This window comes from Mus musculus, chromosome 2 (genome assembly GCF_000001635.26).
Source record: "Mus musculus strain C57BL/6J chromosome 2, GRCm38.p6 C57BL/6J".
Classification (NCBI taxonomy): domain Eukaryota; kingdom Metazoa; phylum Chordata; class Mammalia; order Rodentia; family Muridae; genus Mus; species Mus musculus.
Window position 1 is genome coordinate 132,780,622 of NC_000068.7, and position 18,130 is coordinate 132,798,751.

General features: G+C 44.2%; 1 protein-coding gene across 1 annotated transcript; it reads left to right on the forward strand.

Moving 5' to 3' along the window:
* Positions 1 to 1,020: 1,020 nt before the first annotated feature.
* Positions 1,021 to 14,458, forward strand: Chgb (chromogranin B). Its single transcript, NM_007694.5, has 5 exons — positions 1,021 to 1,161; positions 5,363 to 5,409; positions 5,832 to 5,925; positions 11,709 to 13,474; positions 14,131 to 14,458. Exons 1-5 carry the CDS (start codon positions 1,113 to 1,115, stop codon positions 14,206 to 14,208), a joined length of 2,034 nt encoding a protein of 677 aa, NP_031720.1. The 5' UTR covers positions 1,021 to 1,112; the 3' UTR covers positions 14,209 to 14,458.
* Positions 14,459 to 18,130: the final 3,672 nt, after the last annotated feature.

Below are 18,130 nucleotides of genomic sequence, written 5' to 3' on the forward strand. Positions count from 1 at the left end.
AATCCATGTTGAAAATAACCTGGAAGATGCTATCATCTCCATTGCGCACATAATTTAAAATGCGTTTCTATCTCTATTTAAAAGCAAGCAAAGAAGAACAGGTTTTCAAGGATGTACTCCTTACCTCACCCCAAGCTATGCTCCTGTTGTAAAAGAGTAACTAAGGGCCAAAGGGTGACAGCTTAAATAAATGTCTATCAGAAGAGCTGGGTAAGTGACCAATCAAGAGAAAGAGGGGGAGAGGAAGGGGGCGAGGAGGGAAGGGGAGAGGAGGGAGAGGGAGATGGGAATGGAAGGGAGGGGGAGGGAGAGGGGTGGGGAGAGCGAAAGGAAAAGCACCAATTATGTGTGCTCCAAACTAAAATAGGCCTAAGCCACAGAAAGTAGTTACAGAAAAAACTGAACTTGGAAAAAATTGAGGTTAAAAGAGAGAGAGAATTTTGAAGTGTATCCTTTGGCCTGTTTGATTTTTTAAGTTCATCTGAATAAGTACGTCGGGTAGGAGATTCCATAAACAGAAGACAGAAGTGCCATAGATGGGATACACAGACACTGACCAAACATCTCAACCAAGAGCAGGTTACACATTCATGGTTGCACACTGAGGTTTACAGCCATTACTCTCTTGTTAAGGTCTAAGAACCGCCTGTGTATTTATTCCAAGCAAGGATTTTCTTCAGCTTGGCAGAGGATACAGAAAGCTGACCCCCGTCATTTACACACTTCAGAATCACAAGTATCCCACAACCCCAAACTGCAGCATCGGAGGTGTGCGCGGAGGAGCTGGAGCGCAGGCGCGACAATATGAGCCGGACCCTTGTCCCTTCTTGCCTGAGATCTACAGCACCTGGCGTCCCCGCATCCCTGCCCGTGCCTGCTGGGACCCTGCGCAAGGCCGCACACACTGGCTGTGCTTCCGCCCGCTGGCGCCGCCTCGGGGCTGCTCCGTGACGTCAGGGCTGAGCGAGGGGCGCCCCCGCCCGCCGCTCGCCCCCGGGTACTGCACCCCGCCTGCCCTTCATAAGAGCCAGGCCTGCGCCCACCGCGCCACAGCTGCTCTGCGGAGCCCGCACCCGCCGAGCTCCTCCTACACTCAGCTGGCGAGAGGCACCATGCAGCCGGCTATGCTCCTCGGCCTCCTGGGCGCAGCGGCTCTGGCCGGTGAGTGGGATTTCAGCACCCCGGACAGCTCCTAGAGCTGGCGGCACTGGGTTTCACCCTCTATCTCGCCTCTCCTCTTCCCTGTATCCCTTGCCTTGCCTGGCCTGGCTTTGAGTAGGAGAAGCAAGAGCTGTCCAGCTTTTTCCTCCTTTCCCCGCCGGGGCTGTGCAGCCCTTGGAAGCAAAGCCGCATTCTGTGTTCTCTGCAGAGATGTCAGGCTCTATACAGAGCTAGAGAGAGCCTTTGTAGCCTGACTCTCCGTGTGACTTTTCACAGCCCCGTGACCGCAGAGGGGTGGGAATGCACGCAGTTGGCCCCTGCAGAGTTTCCTCTATTATTATAAAGGCACTGAGTTAGAACTAAATCTGAGTGCATTTAAGGCATTTCCCTCAGCGTGTCATATATGTGTGTGCAGGTCTTCGTGTGTCTGTTTACAGGGTTAACATATTTACACTTTGTATTTATGTTTCTAAAGAGAGGTAATTCACATGTTAATTTATGAATGGAAGCTGTACTAGATATTTCTTTCCTTTTGTGCTCCAGAAATAAAAATAACAAGACTGTGTTACACCCATGAAATTATCTTTGGAGTAGCAAAATAAATGTTTTAGTCAATTTTGAAGAATGAAAGCAGAAGTAGTTAATATTTGACGGTTGTGTGTGGATGAGTGCGTTGCTAAGTCTCAAACTACTCTAAATTTACTCAATGGTCTCCAATAGCCTGAAAGATGTGTTTGTGTTGGGAGACTGAAAAATAAGTATAACACCAAATTACACTAGCAGCTCTTTGTCTCTGTGAATGTCCTCGGAAAAGTGTTTTGTTCTGAGACTGAGATTTCTAACTAGAATTGAGATATCCATATGTCTATATGAAATATATAGATGTATATATATATATATAATATATATATATATATGCCTTTGATTGACAGGAATCTCTCATCCAATGTTTGACAAAATGAAAGCCAATGGTAATTTATGTTATTGCATTCATAATGTTCTTATTTTTAAAAATCATTTTTATAAATAACTATTTTTTATAAATATCATATTCTTAATTTGATAAAAGGAAACAAACTGAACAACTTAGAAATTTTCAAGTCCAAAGTATTTCGGAAAGATATTGCTGAACAGGACACAATGATACATTGTACACAATGTACATTCTGTTCTAGATTACAAAACAGTAAGCCTTTTGTAAATCGTTTAACTGGTTAATTAAACTTTTTGGTGGTGGTTAAACATTTCATACCTCTTATGAAGGAATATTTAGTAGTAAAATACCGAAGCTATGCAAATCTCTTCTGTTTTAGGCAACTACTCACTCATCGTGCAGCCTACTGCTTCACTTTGACTATAACCATCTCCACTACCAATTTTAGGGCATGGTCATCACCCCAGAAACACACCATGTATCTTAGCACTCACCTCCTCATTTCCACCTCCCCAAATCTGGCAATGAGGGGATTCCAGTAGTTTGTTACTTAGTAAAATCATGGTTGAGACCCCAGGAAGTCATCTGGTTAATTTTCTACCATTTCGAGCTTCTTGAAGGAGATCCACAACTGTCTGTGTAAGTACTGTGCACCTTAAAAATTAATATGAATAAACCAAATCCATATCCATATCACATAAAAGATAAAGGTATTTTTGCTATGCAGATCCTGTTTGACTCGCAAGTTTGGTGGAATTTGGGGTGCCCATGGTTTACCAGCAAAAGAACATGCTGAGCCTACTTTGCAGCTGTGATTTTCACATGAATCAAACCTTCATAGTCTTATGGATGCTGATGCTTCAAGAGCTATTCTCAGATTTGCTATTTGATTTTTTTTTGTCATTTGATTATTTTACTTTTCCATAAGCATTAAATGTATTTCTTATTTGCTACAGAAATAAGCTAAACCAGTTTTGGGTACCTAATACATCTTTAGTCATTTCTTTGCTCTCACAGATTCTATTGGAAGAAATACATATTACTTAGCACTCTCACCAAGGCTCACAACGCAGCTCCATAAGCAAACCCTAGTTCCTTTCGATTAAGAAGAGTCTGAGGAGTCTCCCTTGGGAAAACGAGGATGCTCTATACTAGTAATTTGTAAACTGCTAATTGTCTAGGACAATGAGACATCCCTTGTCCATCAACTCTGACAAGGGTTAATAGTTTGGCAGTCTGGGTAGTTAAAGTACCCAGTTTATATTGGGAAAGAACAACAGGCAGAACTATATATGTGGATCTGCACTGCTACAGAAGGTCTGGAAAGTTGAACTTGGAAAGGGTGACTTCTCAGTCATTATGGGAGTAATTCTTCCATAGTTATTCTTTCCAGAGGATTTCACAGATTTGAGGTGGAAAAAGAGACTCGCCAAAGTGAGCGTGTTCTCAAAATAGCAGACATTGGACCATGAAAGACTGGCCCTAGGCCGGGGCTCGGTCAGGGAGTGATCACCTGCCATGTGTGAGGATCTGGGCTCAGTCTGCAGCACTAAAGAAAAGGAAAAACCACAGAACCTCCAGAGCCAGGCATAAGAACCCCGTTGGCCAGTCAGGTTTTGTTTGACCTGTCTCTGAGGAAGAACCGGAGTCTTTCTTCATAGCTTATCAAGCACTTTTTAAACATTTTTAAGTGACCCTAATAAACCTGGGTAACAGTGGGACCCTGAAAACAATTGGGGTAGATGTTTAGTAAAGTAAGCAAATGAGAGACATTCGCTCCAAGTCGCATGTATTTTTTTCCTCTGGGTTGACAGGCAGTGGGTTAGGTAGGGTGAGTAGGTGTTTGAACAGGCTTGGTTTGGAAGGAAGGTTAGGGTGCTCGTTATAAATAAATAGCTTTTGAGTAGCTTTAGTGTCTGATGCTCGAGAATTTTGCTCTTGCCCCAGCTAGGTCTTCTATTCTGGGGACCAAGGGAATCGCTCCTCTTTAAGTTTTTTTTTTTCCTAGCATAATGATTGTTTGTAGAGATAAGAGTGTTTGTAAAGGCTTTGAGCTTCTCTAGCAGAAAGGATTAAACAAAGGGAAAGCGAAAGGTAAAATAACAAAAGCAGCAATCATTGGGAGAAGGAAGATGTGGCACCGGCAAATGCTGGTCACCAGGTTATTTTCTGACCAACAAAGACACTCCAAATGCTGATTAAGGCAGGGACAGAGTCTCATAAAATCTTGAGCATTAATTTTTCCTTTGAAACATACTGTCATATACCAGTTGTTAAATGCCATCTTGGATATCCTGACCGTAACAATGTGCTGGAGAACTTGATACTTCTAGGTGTTTATACAATTGTAAACAACTCATAAAACCATCACAGTGAAAGCAGATCATGTAAGCAAAGGTCTTGTGTGAGTAATGATCTAATATCCATGGGTTTGGTAGTTGTTATTGTTGAGAGTTTTGTTGTTGTTATTTTTGTGTTTTGGAGGTTTTTTGCTTTTCTTTGTTAGTTGTTGCAGTTGTTGTTTGTTTGTTTTTGAGATAGGGTCTCTCTATGCAGTCCTGGAAGTCAGGGAGACAAAGCTGGTCTCGAATTCACTCACACCCCTGCTTCTGCCTTCTGAGTGCTGTGATTAAAGATGTGCACCACCACACCTGACTTTTAGTACCCGTGGTTTTTTTATAAGGGAGGAGATTTTCTTGGGAACTGGAGTAGTAGAGAGAGCCACAGATCTATAACCACTTGGTATAGACAGAGGGAAAGAACTGCAGAGGGCACCTGATTCTGCTTCCATTAAAAAAAATTACAATTGCACAGAATGTAGGAAACTGCAGAGTGAGTGCACAGCTTAAGACACTTTTCACAAATATAGGACGGCTGTGTAACCAGCACAATACTTGGTAAAATGCTGAAACCTAAGAAGGCCCCTCATTTGTGGTCTGGATCTGATTTCTATTGGCTGTAAGGCGGCATTTGTTTCCAAATATGCTCAAGACATTTCTGAGAGAAACAGCAGTGTATTTTAGGTATGCACACATGTATGTACATTTGCACGCATGTGTACAAGCAACTAGGAAATGATGATCATTGACGTCATCCCAACCATGGGTTCTGCTAAGTATTCACTCTGCATCCCTCTCAAGAAAAGCTGGGCAATTTAAAAAATCTGGTTCATTCAGCTTCCACCCCCCCCACACAAAAAAAACACAAAACAAACAAACAAACAAACAAACAAACAACTCAAGACATTTTCCATTTTCTCCTTCAAAGCTGTCAGCTCAGCTCCAGTGGATAACAGGGATCACAATGAAGAAATGGTAAGTTGAGATGTTGGTCTTGAGTCTTGACTTGCATGTACACCTTAGACTGTCTCACTGCCTTTGACAGCTCCCTCCCTCATGTCTTGAAAGGCCAAAGTTTTGTCCTTCAGAGACTGGGACAAATGATGGCCCTCCTGGGGGCGGGATTTAGTCTTCCTGAGGACAGAGGCAATTTCCCTCTAAGCTGCTTAGAAGTGGGTTTCTATTTCCCTTTGGGCTATCACCACCCAATGCCTTCTTTCATTCTGTAGTGTAGTGCCTGGGAGGCTTCCTCAGGGTCCTGTAAGTCTGGGTCCCTGCCCTGAGCATCCTACATCAGTTCTAGTCACATTCTCAAGCCGCCGAAGTCACAGGCGCTCCTGGTCAAGCTGTGTTTCAGCGACACCAGCTTTCCCGCCCACTTTTGTGTCTTCTCATAGGTGACTCGCTGCATTATCGAAGTCCTCTCAAATGCCCTATCCAAGTCCAGTGTTCCAACGATCACCCCTGAGTGCCGGCAAGTCCTGAAGAAGAGTAAGTGTCTCATAATTCAGAAAGATCTTTGTGCCTCCTTTTCCTCCAGCCTCCACCTTACCTGCAGACGCATCCTTGTGGTATAACTTGACAGGCAGTGTTGATTTACTAGTATGGTACCCAGGGAGACAGTGATATGACTTCTGCTCCCTTCGTAGCTGTCTGACAGTGGGGAAGATCCCCTTTTTCCCTAGGCTTTTTTTTTTTTTTTTCCAGAAAAGGGAATTGAGATTGACTGTGTGGTCTTTGAGCTGTCCATCAGCCCTTAAATTCCTTGATTTCATATTTTAAAAAAAATTAAAAAGAGTCTTCATTTGGGAGGAGAGAGGTGTGGGAAGTGCTTGCGTGGGGGGTAGATAAGGAGGTGACTGAGGAAGTGTTGGGAGATGAGAGGAGAGCAAGGTTGAAAAACTGCTCTGAGGCTAGCACAGTATTTTCCCTGTACTGAAGAGCTGTGGGAAACACAGTTTAAACAGTGACGTAAGCAGTATCTGCTGTCACCAGTTTCTAATGGAACTATGCAGTCCTTGTCCTTTAGGAAGGTAAGCCGATTCAAACAAAGTCTGCTCCTGTCAATACCTTCCACTGCTTTGCAGTGCTTAGGCAAGCTGGGCACGGTGAGTGCTTTCTTTTCACCTTTAAGATCTACCGGGGCTGGAGAGATGGCTCAGTGGTTAAGAACACTGAATGTTCTTCTAGAGGTCCTGAGTTCAATTCCCAGCAACCACATGGTGGCTCACAAGTGTAATAGGATCTGATGCCCTCTTGTGATGTGTCTGAAGACAGAGATGGTGTACTCATATAAAATAAATAAATAAATAAATAAATAAATCTTTAAAAAATAAAGGTCTCTCATTACAAGGCAAACTCTCTTGTGGTTGTGACACATGGAGCTCATGCATAAAGCAGGGACAATCGACAGAGTAGCCTGGATTAACTCAATCTGCCTCAGAATTGTGGCAGGTATGGGGGTGGTCCAAGCTCAAGTCAACAGTGAATGGATGCTTCCCTGTGCCCCTCCAGGCAAGATGCTTCAGTTTTTCTCAAATTTATCTTCTGCTTGAATAGCTAGGGGGTTCTAATTCATCCCAGGAAACAAATGCTACTTCTCCGGGCCAACCCACTTTGCATCACCTTTTCCCTGTCTTCATTTACTAGATGGGGTCAAAAGGAAGGGCCTGTCATATAAGGTAACCATGGTTGCTCAGAGGAAAGTTACCGGATTCCTTACTCTGCTTGTCTCCCAAAGCAGGTGCTTAGCCCTCAGGTAATTCCAATTTGCCAGTTGTTCCCTGGGATCTGTCTGTTGATTCTTGATTCAGAGATCAAAATAACAGGCTCAAATCTCTAACAAGAACACTGCCTAGACAGAGTCAGAAATGGCCTGGAAGATGGACCTGTCCTTCAGGGTTGCAGTTTCAAGCCCCACTCAGGCTAGACTCGAAACTATGAAGGAGCAAGCAAGACTAAGAGTGGCCGAGAAGCAGCACAGTGTGCCTCTCTCAGGGTCAGCAGTGCGGGAATATGGGCCTGGTCTCAGTGGCAGCGGCAGCAGCAGCAGCAGCAGCCTTAGAGGGGGTGGGGAAGGCTTTCTCAGGAGCGCCTGCTCCTTGACTCATCCTCTGGGGAAGAACGACACACTCTGTCACCAGACTTTGTAATTCAGATCTTGCAAACTTTTTTTTTGTTGTTTTTTTGTTTTTGTTTTTCCATTTTTTTTTATTACGTATTTTCCTCAATTACATTTCCAATGCTATCCCAAAAGTCCCCCACACCCTCCCCCCCCCCCACTCCCCTACCCACCCATTCCCACTTTTTGGCCCTGGCGTTCCCCTGTACTGGGGCATATACAGTTTGCGTGTCCAATGGGCCTCTCTTTCCAGTGATGGCTGACTAGGCCATCTTTTGATACATATGCAGCTGGAGACACGAGCTCCGGGGTACTGGTTAGTTCATAATGTTGTTCCACTTATAGGGTTGCAGATCCCTTTAGCTTCTTGGATACTTTTTCTAGCTCCTCCATTGGGGGCCCTGTGATCCATCCAATAGTTGACTGTGAGCATCCACTTCTGTGTGGCTAGGCCCCGGCCTAGTCTCACAAGAGACAGCTATATCACAGTCCTTCTTGCAAACTTTCAAAGGAAGTTAAGACTTTGAATTTTTACTTGATTTTGTTTTGGTGGTGGCAAGGAACAAGCCCAGTTTTTAAGGATTTTACCACTGACTTAAATATCAAGCTAATTATCTATCTATCTATCTATCTATCTATCTATCTATCTATCTATCTATCTATTACCTATCTATCAATCATCTTTCTTTCCATTTAATTATTTACATATTTATTTTTGAGACATAATCTCACTATGTCTTACTTATGTAGTTCTGGCCAGCTTGGAATTCATTATGTAAACAGGAGTTTAGCTTTGACCTCAGAGACTCACCTGCCTCTGTCTCCCAAGTGCAGGGATTAAAGGTATGCACCACCACACCCTGCTTAAAATTCTGATTGTTTACAGTGACATCTGATAATTAGATGTTGTCTCTGCAGTGTAGGTCAATGGGAACTCGGTTCTGGGCCACACCATTCCTCTACTGTTGTAGCTTTCTGTCTCCTAGCCCTAGTTGTCTTTCTTCTTACCTGATAGGCAGGCTTGTATGCTGAGCTGAGTGGAAGGAATGGCCTGCCTGGTCCATGTTCCACCCTAAGCCTCATCTCCCACTCTCCTGCCCACAGTGAGCAAATAAGTATTTGGGGAGAAGGGATGAATAATAGAGTTTGTTTCTTGTTTGTTTGGTTTGGATAGGCTTTGGTTTGAGTATTTCTTTTGCGGGGAGGGTACTTAAAGATGCTAGTCCAGTTTCTTACCAGGTAAAAGATTTTTTTAAAAAATTTCTTTTTTGGATTAACCTTTTTAAAAAAATAAGTAAATAAATAATAAGATTTTATTTATTTATTTTATATATAAATGACAAGTACACTGTAGCTATCCTCAGACACACCAGAAGAGGGCACCAGATCCCATTACAGATGGTTTGTGAGCCACCATGTGGTTGCTGGGAATTGAACTCGGGACCTCTGAAAGAGCAGTCAATGTTCTTAACCACTGAGTCATCTCTCCAGCCCTGGGTACAAGATTTTTTCTGGCCAGGGCTGACTAAGGCTAAGTTGATCTGGTCAACTTTGCAACAGGATGGATAAGATATGCTCCCCGTTTAACCTGGAGGCAAGAATGAGTGTCACACTTTGGTGTTGTAGCTTGACTAAGACTTCCAAGGCTAGTCAGCCCTCCCCCGTCTCACCTGCTGGGCTTAGAGCTAAATTTAGGAGGAGGTGTTCAGCTCCAGACACAAGCTGCTATAGGCAGCACACATTTAACACAGAAGGAAAATAAAAATACTTCTGTGCTTCACACTTAAGACACCTCACACCTTAAATCGGGTAGGAAGAGGAGCATGTGGCTTCTGCTGTCCTTCAGCAAACTCTGTGAGTGACATCAGCATCTGCCTGGCTGAATCAGCTGCGAGCACTACAGACAATACCGTAGTCACACAGGGTTAAACAACAGACACTAACTCCTCACCGCTGTCATAGCTTGTGTACATGATCAAGGTCAGGTCCCACATCTTGGCTGTCTGGCCATCTTCTTACCGTGGATGGCCTCCTGGGTTAGGGGAGGTCATGTCTTGGCTGCAGGGCCTTCTTCTCACTGTACCCTCCTGTGTGAAGGGAGACTGTGGCTCTTATGTGTCCCTTTATTAAGACCTTGCTCTTATTATGAGGGCTCCACTCAGGGCCTAAGAACCTTCCAAGGCTTTCCTCCACAAATTATCATAGCATTGATTAGTATTTCACCATAGGAGTTTGGAAAGGGGGCACAAAGAGTCAAGGGTACCACCCAAAGTCTCCTTGTTTTCTTGGACTCCACTAATTAGCCCTGCCCCAGCACTGCATGTAATATCATGGGCTTTTTGGTTTTTTGTTTTTCAGATAAGGTCTTTGTTTGCTGCTCAGGCTAGTCTTAAACTCACTTTGTAGCCCCAGCTGGCATAGAACTCATAACCCTCCTGGCATCCTCCTTGGCTCTTATAATGCCACAGGGACTGTAACAGACGTGTGGGTGCTCAGATGCCTGTATATACAAGTCCAAAGACAGTCCTGCAGCCTTGTAAACATGGGAGCCTTATTACCATGCCAAGCTGTGTTTTAATAGAGAGGTATAAGCCAGCTATGGTTTCTTGAATATTGTATAAAATAGATAAATGTTGTCCTTTGTAAATATCAGCTCAAAATGACTCATGGGATCTGTCCCTTTATGCTTTCTTGCTTGCGTTCTCTTAAGCTCCCTCCTGTTAACATATAATAAACTCCTGTCTAAAAACAAACAAATAGAACCATCAATGCTGTTCAGAAGAAAAGTAGCATGATCTACAAATATAATTTCAAATTTTCTAGTGGAGATATTTAAAGTTATAAAAAAATACAAATGAAATTAATGTCAATAGTCTATCTCATTTTATCTAATGTATTTTATCCACTCAGTATATTTAATATTATCCAATCTATTGAAAACGTTACTTTAACAATACTCTTTCTTCGTATGAAGTCTTTGGTATCTGGTGTGTCTATCATGTCTCAGTTTGCTCAAGTCACATCTCAAATGCTCCACAGCGACAAAGAGCTAGAGGCTTCCACAGTGGGTGGTTCTGATGTTGATCCTTAGTGCCCGGTGGCCCTGGCTTCCAGTCTCCTATCTGAATTTGGTGAGAGAGGTTGAAACCTAAGCCTCCTCAACTAACAACAAAGACAGTGTGAGCTCCAGATCCCTCTTCATAGGGATCTTATGGAGGATGTAGTAAAGGGCTTATTGACATTGGGAAAAGACGGAAGAGAGCAGCAAATGCCAGTTATGTCATCTGCTACTGACTCAGAAAACACAGAGGCAGCCCAGCGTACTGAAACTTATTCTCAACATCAAAGAAGGTGTGGCCTGGGTAGACCTGAGTGGAGAGAGAGAGACAGAGAGACAGAGAGACAGAGAGACTTTCCATTCTTATCACTGGGTGCAACCAGGCACTATTTAGTGATTCTGAGAAGAGCATCATTGGGCTATCTTGTTGCTGTACAAACATCATTAAGTATACAGTAAGAAACCAATGGGGCTCTGGCATCACTACCTGAGCCGATGATGTGGGACCACTGTGAAGTTCACAGTTCATTATAGGATGAAATGCACAATCCATGACTGAGCTAAGTTGAGCAGCCATTTCCTGTTGGATAGGGTCCACACAATTGATTAGCTAACAAAGTCTGGTAATTTTTTTTTTTTTTTTAGTTAAATTGTAGTTAGAGCCATTCATTTATGCAATGCTAACCTTTCCACCCTACTCAAGTGTGGAAAGAATGGATCCTGAATTATATCATTCTGAGTCTCCGTGTCTTTTATACGTGCAAAACAAGGAGGCTGAACCAGATGAACTGTAAGAGTTCTCCTGATTTTAAATTCCAGTCTTTCCTAAAGCTACATATGGGTTTCAGTTTGACCATTGGCAGTTACAAATAGAGATAATAGGTATTATTAAAACCTTTAAACATGTAGAGAGCTCATTAGATTTAAACACAGTCAAAGAGCTTCCTTCCATAGCATCAGCTTTTCAAAGAATTCCATACATCCTCTATTATGTTCCTCTTTTCCAGGGTCCTCGGATCTGTAGTGACCACTGAGGCTGGTACTTGAACCTCAAGCACTTTTGCAGTTGTGCTTACTCCTATATTTTCATTATAGGTGGAAAAGAGGTCAAAGGTGAAGAGAAAGGTGAAAACCAGAACTCGAAGTTTGAAGTACGGTTGCTAAGAGACCCAGCCGATGCCTCAGGAACCCGCTGGGCCTCCAGTAGGGAGGATGCAGGCGCTCCAGTAGAAGACTCTCAAGGCCAGACGAAGGTAGGCAATGAGAAGTGGACAGAAGGAGGAGGACACAGCCGAGAGGGAGTGGATGATCAAGAGAGTCTCCGTCCCTCCAACCAACAAGCGTCCAAAGAAGCAAAGATATACCATTCGGAAGAGAGGGTGGGAAAAGAGAGGGAGAAAGAAGAAGGCAAGATTTACCCAATGGGGGAGCACAGGGAAGATGCTGGTGAAGAGAAGAAACACATTGAAGATTCTGGAGAGAAGCCGAACACCTTCTCCAACAAAAGAAGCGAGGCTTCCGCTAAGAAAAAAGATGAGTCAGTGGCCAGAGCAGATGCACACTCCATGGAGCTGGAGGAGAAGACACACAGTAGGGAGCAAAGCAGCCAGGAGAGTGGAGAGGAGACAAGGAGGCAGGAGAAACCCCAGGAGCTTACCGACCAGGACCAGAGCCAGGAAGAATCCCAGGAAGGCGAGGAAGGTGAGGAAGGCGAGGAAGGCGAGGAAGGCGAGGAAGACTCAGCCTCTGAAGTAACCAAACGCAGGCCCAGACACCACCACGGGAGAAGCGGGTCCAACAAGTCCTCTTACGAAGGGCATCCTCTATCTGAGGAAAGGAGACCCTCTCCCAAGGAGTCCAAGGAGGCAGATGTGGCCACAGTCCGTTTAGGGGAAAAAAGGAGTCACCATCTAGCTCACTACAGGGCTTCAGAAGAAGAACCTGAATATGGGGAAGAATCGAGAAGCTATCGGGGACTACAGTACCGGGGTAGAGGAAGCGAAGAGGACAGAGCCCCAAGGCCTCGGAGTGAGGAGAGTCAGGAAAGGGAGTATAAGAGAAACCACCCCGACTCTGAACTGGAAAGCACAGCAAACAGACATGGTGAAGAAACCGAGGAAGAGAGGAGCTACGAGGGGGCAAATGGACGCCAACACAGAGGCAGGGGGCGGGAGCCAGGAGCCCATTCTGCTCTTGACACCAGAGAAGAAAAAAGGCTCTTGGATGAAGGGCACTACCCTGTTCGCGAAAGCCCAATAGATACGGCAAAAAGGTACCCACAAAGCAAATGGCAAGAGCAGGAGAAAAACTACCTCAACTATGGCGAGGAAGGGGACCAAGGGAGATGGTGGCAGCAGGAAGAGCAGCTAGGACCGGAAGAAAGCAGGGAGGAAGTAAGGTTTCCAGACAGACAATATGAGCCCTATCCCATCACTGAAAAGAGGAAGAGGTTAGGGGCGCTGTTCAACCCGTACTTTGACCCTCTCCAGTGGAAGAATAGTGACTTTGAGAAAAGAGGCAACCCAGATGACAGTTTTCTTGAGGATGAAGGTGAAGACAGAAATGGGGTGACCTTGACTGAGAAGAATTCCTTCCCAGAGTACAACTATGACTGGTGGGAGAGAAGGCCCTTCTCAGAGGATGTGAATTGGGGATATGAGAAGAGAAGCTTTGCCAGGGCCCCTCAGCTCGACTTGAAACGGCAATATGATGGAGTGGCCGAGTTGGACCAGCTGCTTCACTACAGGAAGAAGGCAGACGAATTTCCCGATTTCTACGACTCGGAGGAGCAGATGGGGCCTCACCAGGAGGCAAACGATGAAAAGGCCAGGGCTGACCAGAGAGTTCTGACGGCGGAAGAGGTACGGTTTGAGGCTTTTGCTTAGAATTAGACTATGTTGATCAAGGTTGGTTGTTATTAGCATCAACATGTCTGATAACGGGGAGAGATGAGTGGGACATTCACTGTGAGAATGTGAGTGCCCCTGTCATAGAGCAGGATTGATTTCCAGCCATGGCGCATATCCCTGCACTGCTGTCCTCTCTCTTTTATAGTGTTTAGAAAACGTGAAAATCTACTGTTTCTGGGATCAATCCCCTGAGTTTCTGTCCGATGAGTACCGGTGCTGTCTAGGTGTGTAGTATACCTTAGTGCTGGGGCACCCTAATGCCTGCCACGTGATTCCCATGCCCATGCCAACCTCCCATTCGGAGCCTTGACCTAATTCGATCATGTCAGGTGGTGCCTCTCAAGCTTGAAAGTACATCAGAGTCACATGGATTGCTGATCCCTAGGGTTTCTCAGTCAGCAATTTTATATGGGACCCAGGAATTCCTAGGCAATTGCTTGGGTTACCCAACCTACTCATCATGAAAGCCCACTTTGAAGACCCCTGATGTTGGCTGACTCAGGAAGCCTCTACTGTACCCAAGCTCCCCCTTTCTCCTTAGAGCTTCCTGAACTGGAGTGGTATGGTAGTGTGACTTGTCATCAATGCTCCACTTTTCTGTTTCCCAGAAAAAGGAACTGGAGAACTTGGCTGCGATGGATCTGGAACTCCAGAAGATAGCGGAAAAGTTCAGCCAGCGGGGCTGACAGTTGGAGAGACGAGCCTTTCACTGAAGGACACCATTGATTCACCCACAGGCAGAAAGCAGAATTTACTGTTTATTAAATGTTTGATGCAGTTGGAAATATCATTTATCTTTGCCAGAATGCTAATGCCATGTGACTAGCGTGACTTGTAGCGTATTCTTCCTGCAAAATAGATGTTTCACGTGTCTGTGACAATGACCGTGTTACTGTTGTTGAAACACAAACAATAAAAAGATTTACCTGAAACAAAGTCCTTTTTGGTTCTTAGCTCTTTGGGTTAGTTAGGAAGAGTGTGGTTTTGAAATCCATTCTTCTAGGTATATTCTCAAAGATAGAATTTGTTGGTCTTTAGCAGGAAAAAGCAAGGTTTCTGAAGTAAATACTGCAGGATCTAAAGAAAGAGATTGAGAATAAAACATGGCTAATAGAGACCATATAGGCTTGAAGAACCCATTTTAAAAGAAAATGTATTATTTAAAATTTTTATTCATTGTGTGTTAAGGGTTTCAGAGGACAACCCTCATGAGTTGGTTTACTGAGATAAAAAAAAAAAAAATCAGGTCAAATGGCTTGGTAGCCAGTGTCTTACCCACTGAGCTATTTCATCAACGCAAAATATTTTAAAATTCTGCAAAGTAGGAGAAAAGGAAACAGCTCACTATAGAAGGCTATAGCATGTATAAAGCTCTGGGTTCCATGATCAGGACAGAGAAAGGCTGGAAAAAAAAAAGGCTGTCCTTAAGGGGGACAGTACAAACCAGAAATGCAGCTGCATCTCCCCACTAGCTGTCTGCAATAGCCTGTATCTATAGGCAGCTACTTGTGAGGCCAAGGCAACAGAATAGCCCCAGAGCTCAAGGCCAGCCAGACCCATCTCAAGAGAAATACAAATAATTAGGTTCTTATAAACTGGAGAGCTCTGGGGGTAGAATGTCAAGGGAGGGGCTGAAAGAAAAGCCTTAATGGAAAAAAAGTTCTCTGGTTTGGGAATATGAACATGTGGTGCAACATCCCTGATACCTCCCTCTGTACATACTTGATTTCTACCTTGTATGCGAGCAGAGCTCTGGCTGTTGAGTCTGAGCTGTGTGGCTTATAGTCAGTTGCTTTCCCAAGTTCTAGTTCTCAGGCTCAATAAAATAAAGGTATCTTTCTCACAAGGTTATTTCTAACAAGAGTTTATGTGAGCCACTCAGTACTGTGCCCCTCCCCCACCCTGGGAATCAATGGCATAGGTAATGTTGGCCACTGCTGTTATCATCTTTGTAGCTTCTTGTTCCAAGACAATCAGACAATCTCCTCTTTCCTCAATGATTGATCATCTCATTTCTTACCAGTGGCAGCTTCAACTGGGTTATTTTTATTGTTGTCTGTTCAGGTAAAAACCTGCTTTCTGGAAGGTGCTAAAAATGTCTGAGGGTCGTGGGTGATCTTTATTAACACAGGAAGACCAGAAGGTCTCCTCCTTTGCTAAATCAAGGAATGGTGTACTAACTTAGCCATATTTGTTCCAAATTAACACTGAATGAACTGAGATTTTATTGTATAGGAACCAAGTCACCTGGTGCTAGGTAAATAGTTCTAAACACAGGCTCCCATTTCAAGAGAGCCTCTTACTGTCTCTTTTCTGGGGTCTTTCATCCTGCATATGGGATAAGGACCAGCGGCATGAAAGGGCCAAGGGAACATGTACAGACCTCATGAATGCTGAAGGCCGCCTCCCTTCCCCCCCACCCCCACTGTCCTGCAATCCTAAATCACAGTGTTGGCAGGGTCGTGCCTCTGCAGAGTGTCTGCAGAGAAGGCTCCTCCTTGCCTCTTGAGCTCTGATGGTCCCTGACATTTCTTGGCTGTGGAATAGGTAACGGTATTGGTAATGACAGGATCACATCAAAGTCCACCCGCTCTTCCTTCTCTTCCCACCTTCTCCTTGCAACTTTCCATCTCCCCACATGGCACTATTGATGTGAAGGAACAGCAGTCATCACGTACTGAAGTACTGAAGGTCTGTCTGACTCCAGTGTGACTTCATCATAACCAATTGCATCCATAGTAACCCTCTGTCCAAGTAACACACACTTTGCGGTGTGGGGGGTGGGGTGGGGGGGTGGGGTGGGGTGGGTGTTGAGACATCCGCGTATCTTTTTCTATGCAAACAATTCAAAGAATAGTAAGACAGGTCAGCAGCTCTTACCTCCTCTGAGTAGGTCATTCTGTGGCACATTCTATACTGCCTCCTGGAATGTCCCAGGAGCAACCTGCTTGATAATGCATCCTTTGTTGGCTGCCTTTCCCACGTTAGTAGAGTGCTTACTGGTAAGCTTGGAAGTAGTTCCATGTAACTATATATCCTCACATTCTAATGTTCGGATTTGCTTCTGGTAGTTCATGTCCTAAGAAATCAAGACTCATATTATGAAAATTAATCTGTTATAGATCAGACATGCCTTACACAGTGCTAAGCACACAGGCTGAGCTGTGTGTGTGTGTGTGTGTGTGTTCTACGTTCTTCTTCTAACCATTTACTAGCATAAGAGCCATTTTTATCTTGCAGGTTGCATGAGTTACTATTTTATTGCTGTGAAAAAAACACCATGACCAAGGTGCCTTATTGAAGGTGTACTGACTAGTTTTGTGTCTCAACTTGACACAAGCTATAGTCACCAGAGAGGAAGGAGTCTCAGCTGAGGAAAAGCCTCCACACACACTCAAATCTGGTAATTTCTGTTTAATTATACTTGGCTTACAGTACTTTGCTAAGGGAGTCCTGAAAAAAAATCTAACATAACAAGAAAGAAATGAGGGTTGGAGAGATGGCTCAGCAGTTAAGAACACTGACTGTTCTTTCAGAGGTCCTGAGTTCAATTCCCAGCATTCACATGGTGACTCACAGTCATTTGTAATGCAATCCGATGCCCTTTTCTGGTGTGTCTGAAGATAGCTACAGTGTTCTCATATACATAAATAAATCTTTAAAAGAAACAAGAAATGGCTGTAAGGCATTTTCTCAACTAATGATCAGTGGTGGAGAGCCCATCCCATTGGGGGTGGTACCATCTCTGGGTTGGTGGTCTTGAGATCTATAAGAAATCAGGCTGAGCAAGCCAGGGGAGCAAGCCAGTAAGCAGCACCTCTCCATGGTCTTTGTATCAGCTCCTGCCTCCAGGATTCTGCTCTGTTTTGAGTTCCTGTCCTGACTTCCTTCAGTGATGAACAGCAATGTGGAAGTGCAAGCAAAAATAAACCTCCCTAGGTGTTTTATTGCAGCAATGATAATGCTAACTAGGACAGAAGGTAAGGGTTATTTGGGCTTGTGGTTTGGAACAAAAGCCCATCACCATCACAGTGGGGGAGCATGGGAGAGTGGAGTTGAAAGCTGACAGCTGAGGGCTCACATTTCAAACCACAAATATTGAAAGCAAGCTGGGCATTACTAGTGGCTTTTAAACCTCAAAGCCCACCCCCAGTGACACACTTCCTCCAGCAAGGTTATACCTCCTGACCCTTCTCAAATAGTATCACTAGGACCAGGTATACAAATGTCTGAGAATATGCGATATCTAATTCAAACCACCATATGAAAAACTAGTTGTGGTCTACATATTATATAGAAGCATGTCTTACTTTGTGTCACTCACAGGGGATAGAAAAGGACTGTGAAAAGGCACTTTACCCCCTGCCTTAGTTAGGGTTTCTATTGTGATAAAACACCTTGACCAAAAGCAAATTGGGGAGGAGAGGGTTTATTTCAGCTTATAGCTTCTAGTCCACCATTTAAAAGATCCAGAGCGTCAAAATCCAAACACCTTAAAAGTTCAGTCTCTTAAAATATCCAAAGCTCTCTAAAACTTAGTTAGGGTTTCTATTGTGTCTCTTTAGAATTCTAAAGTCTCTAACTGTGGACTCCTGTAAAACAAAAAAG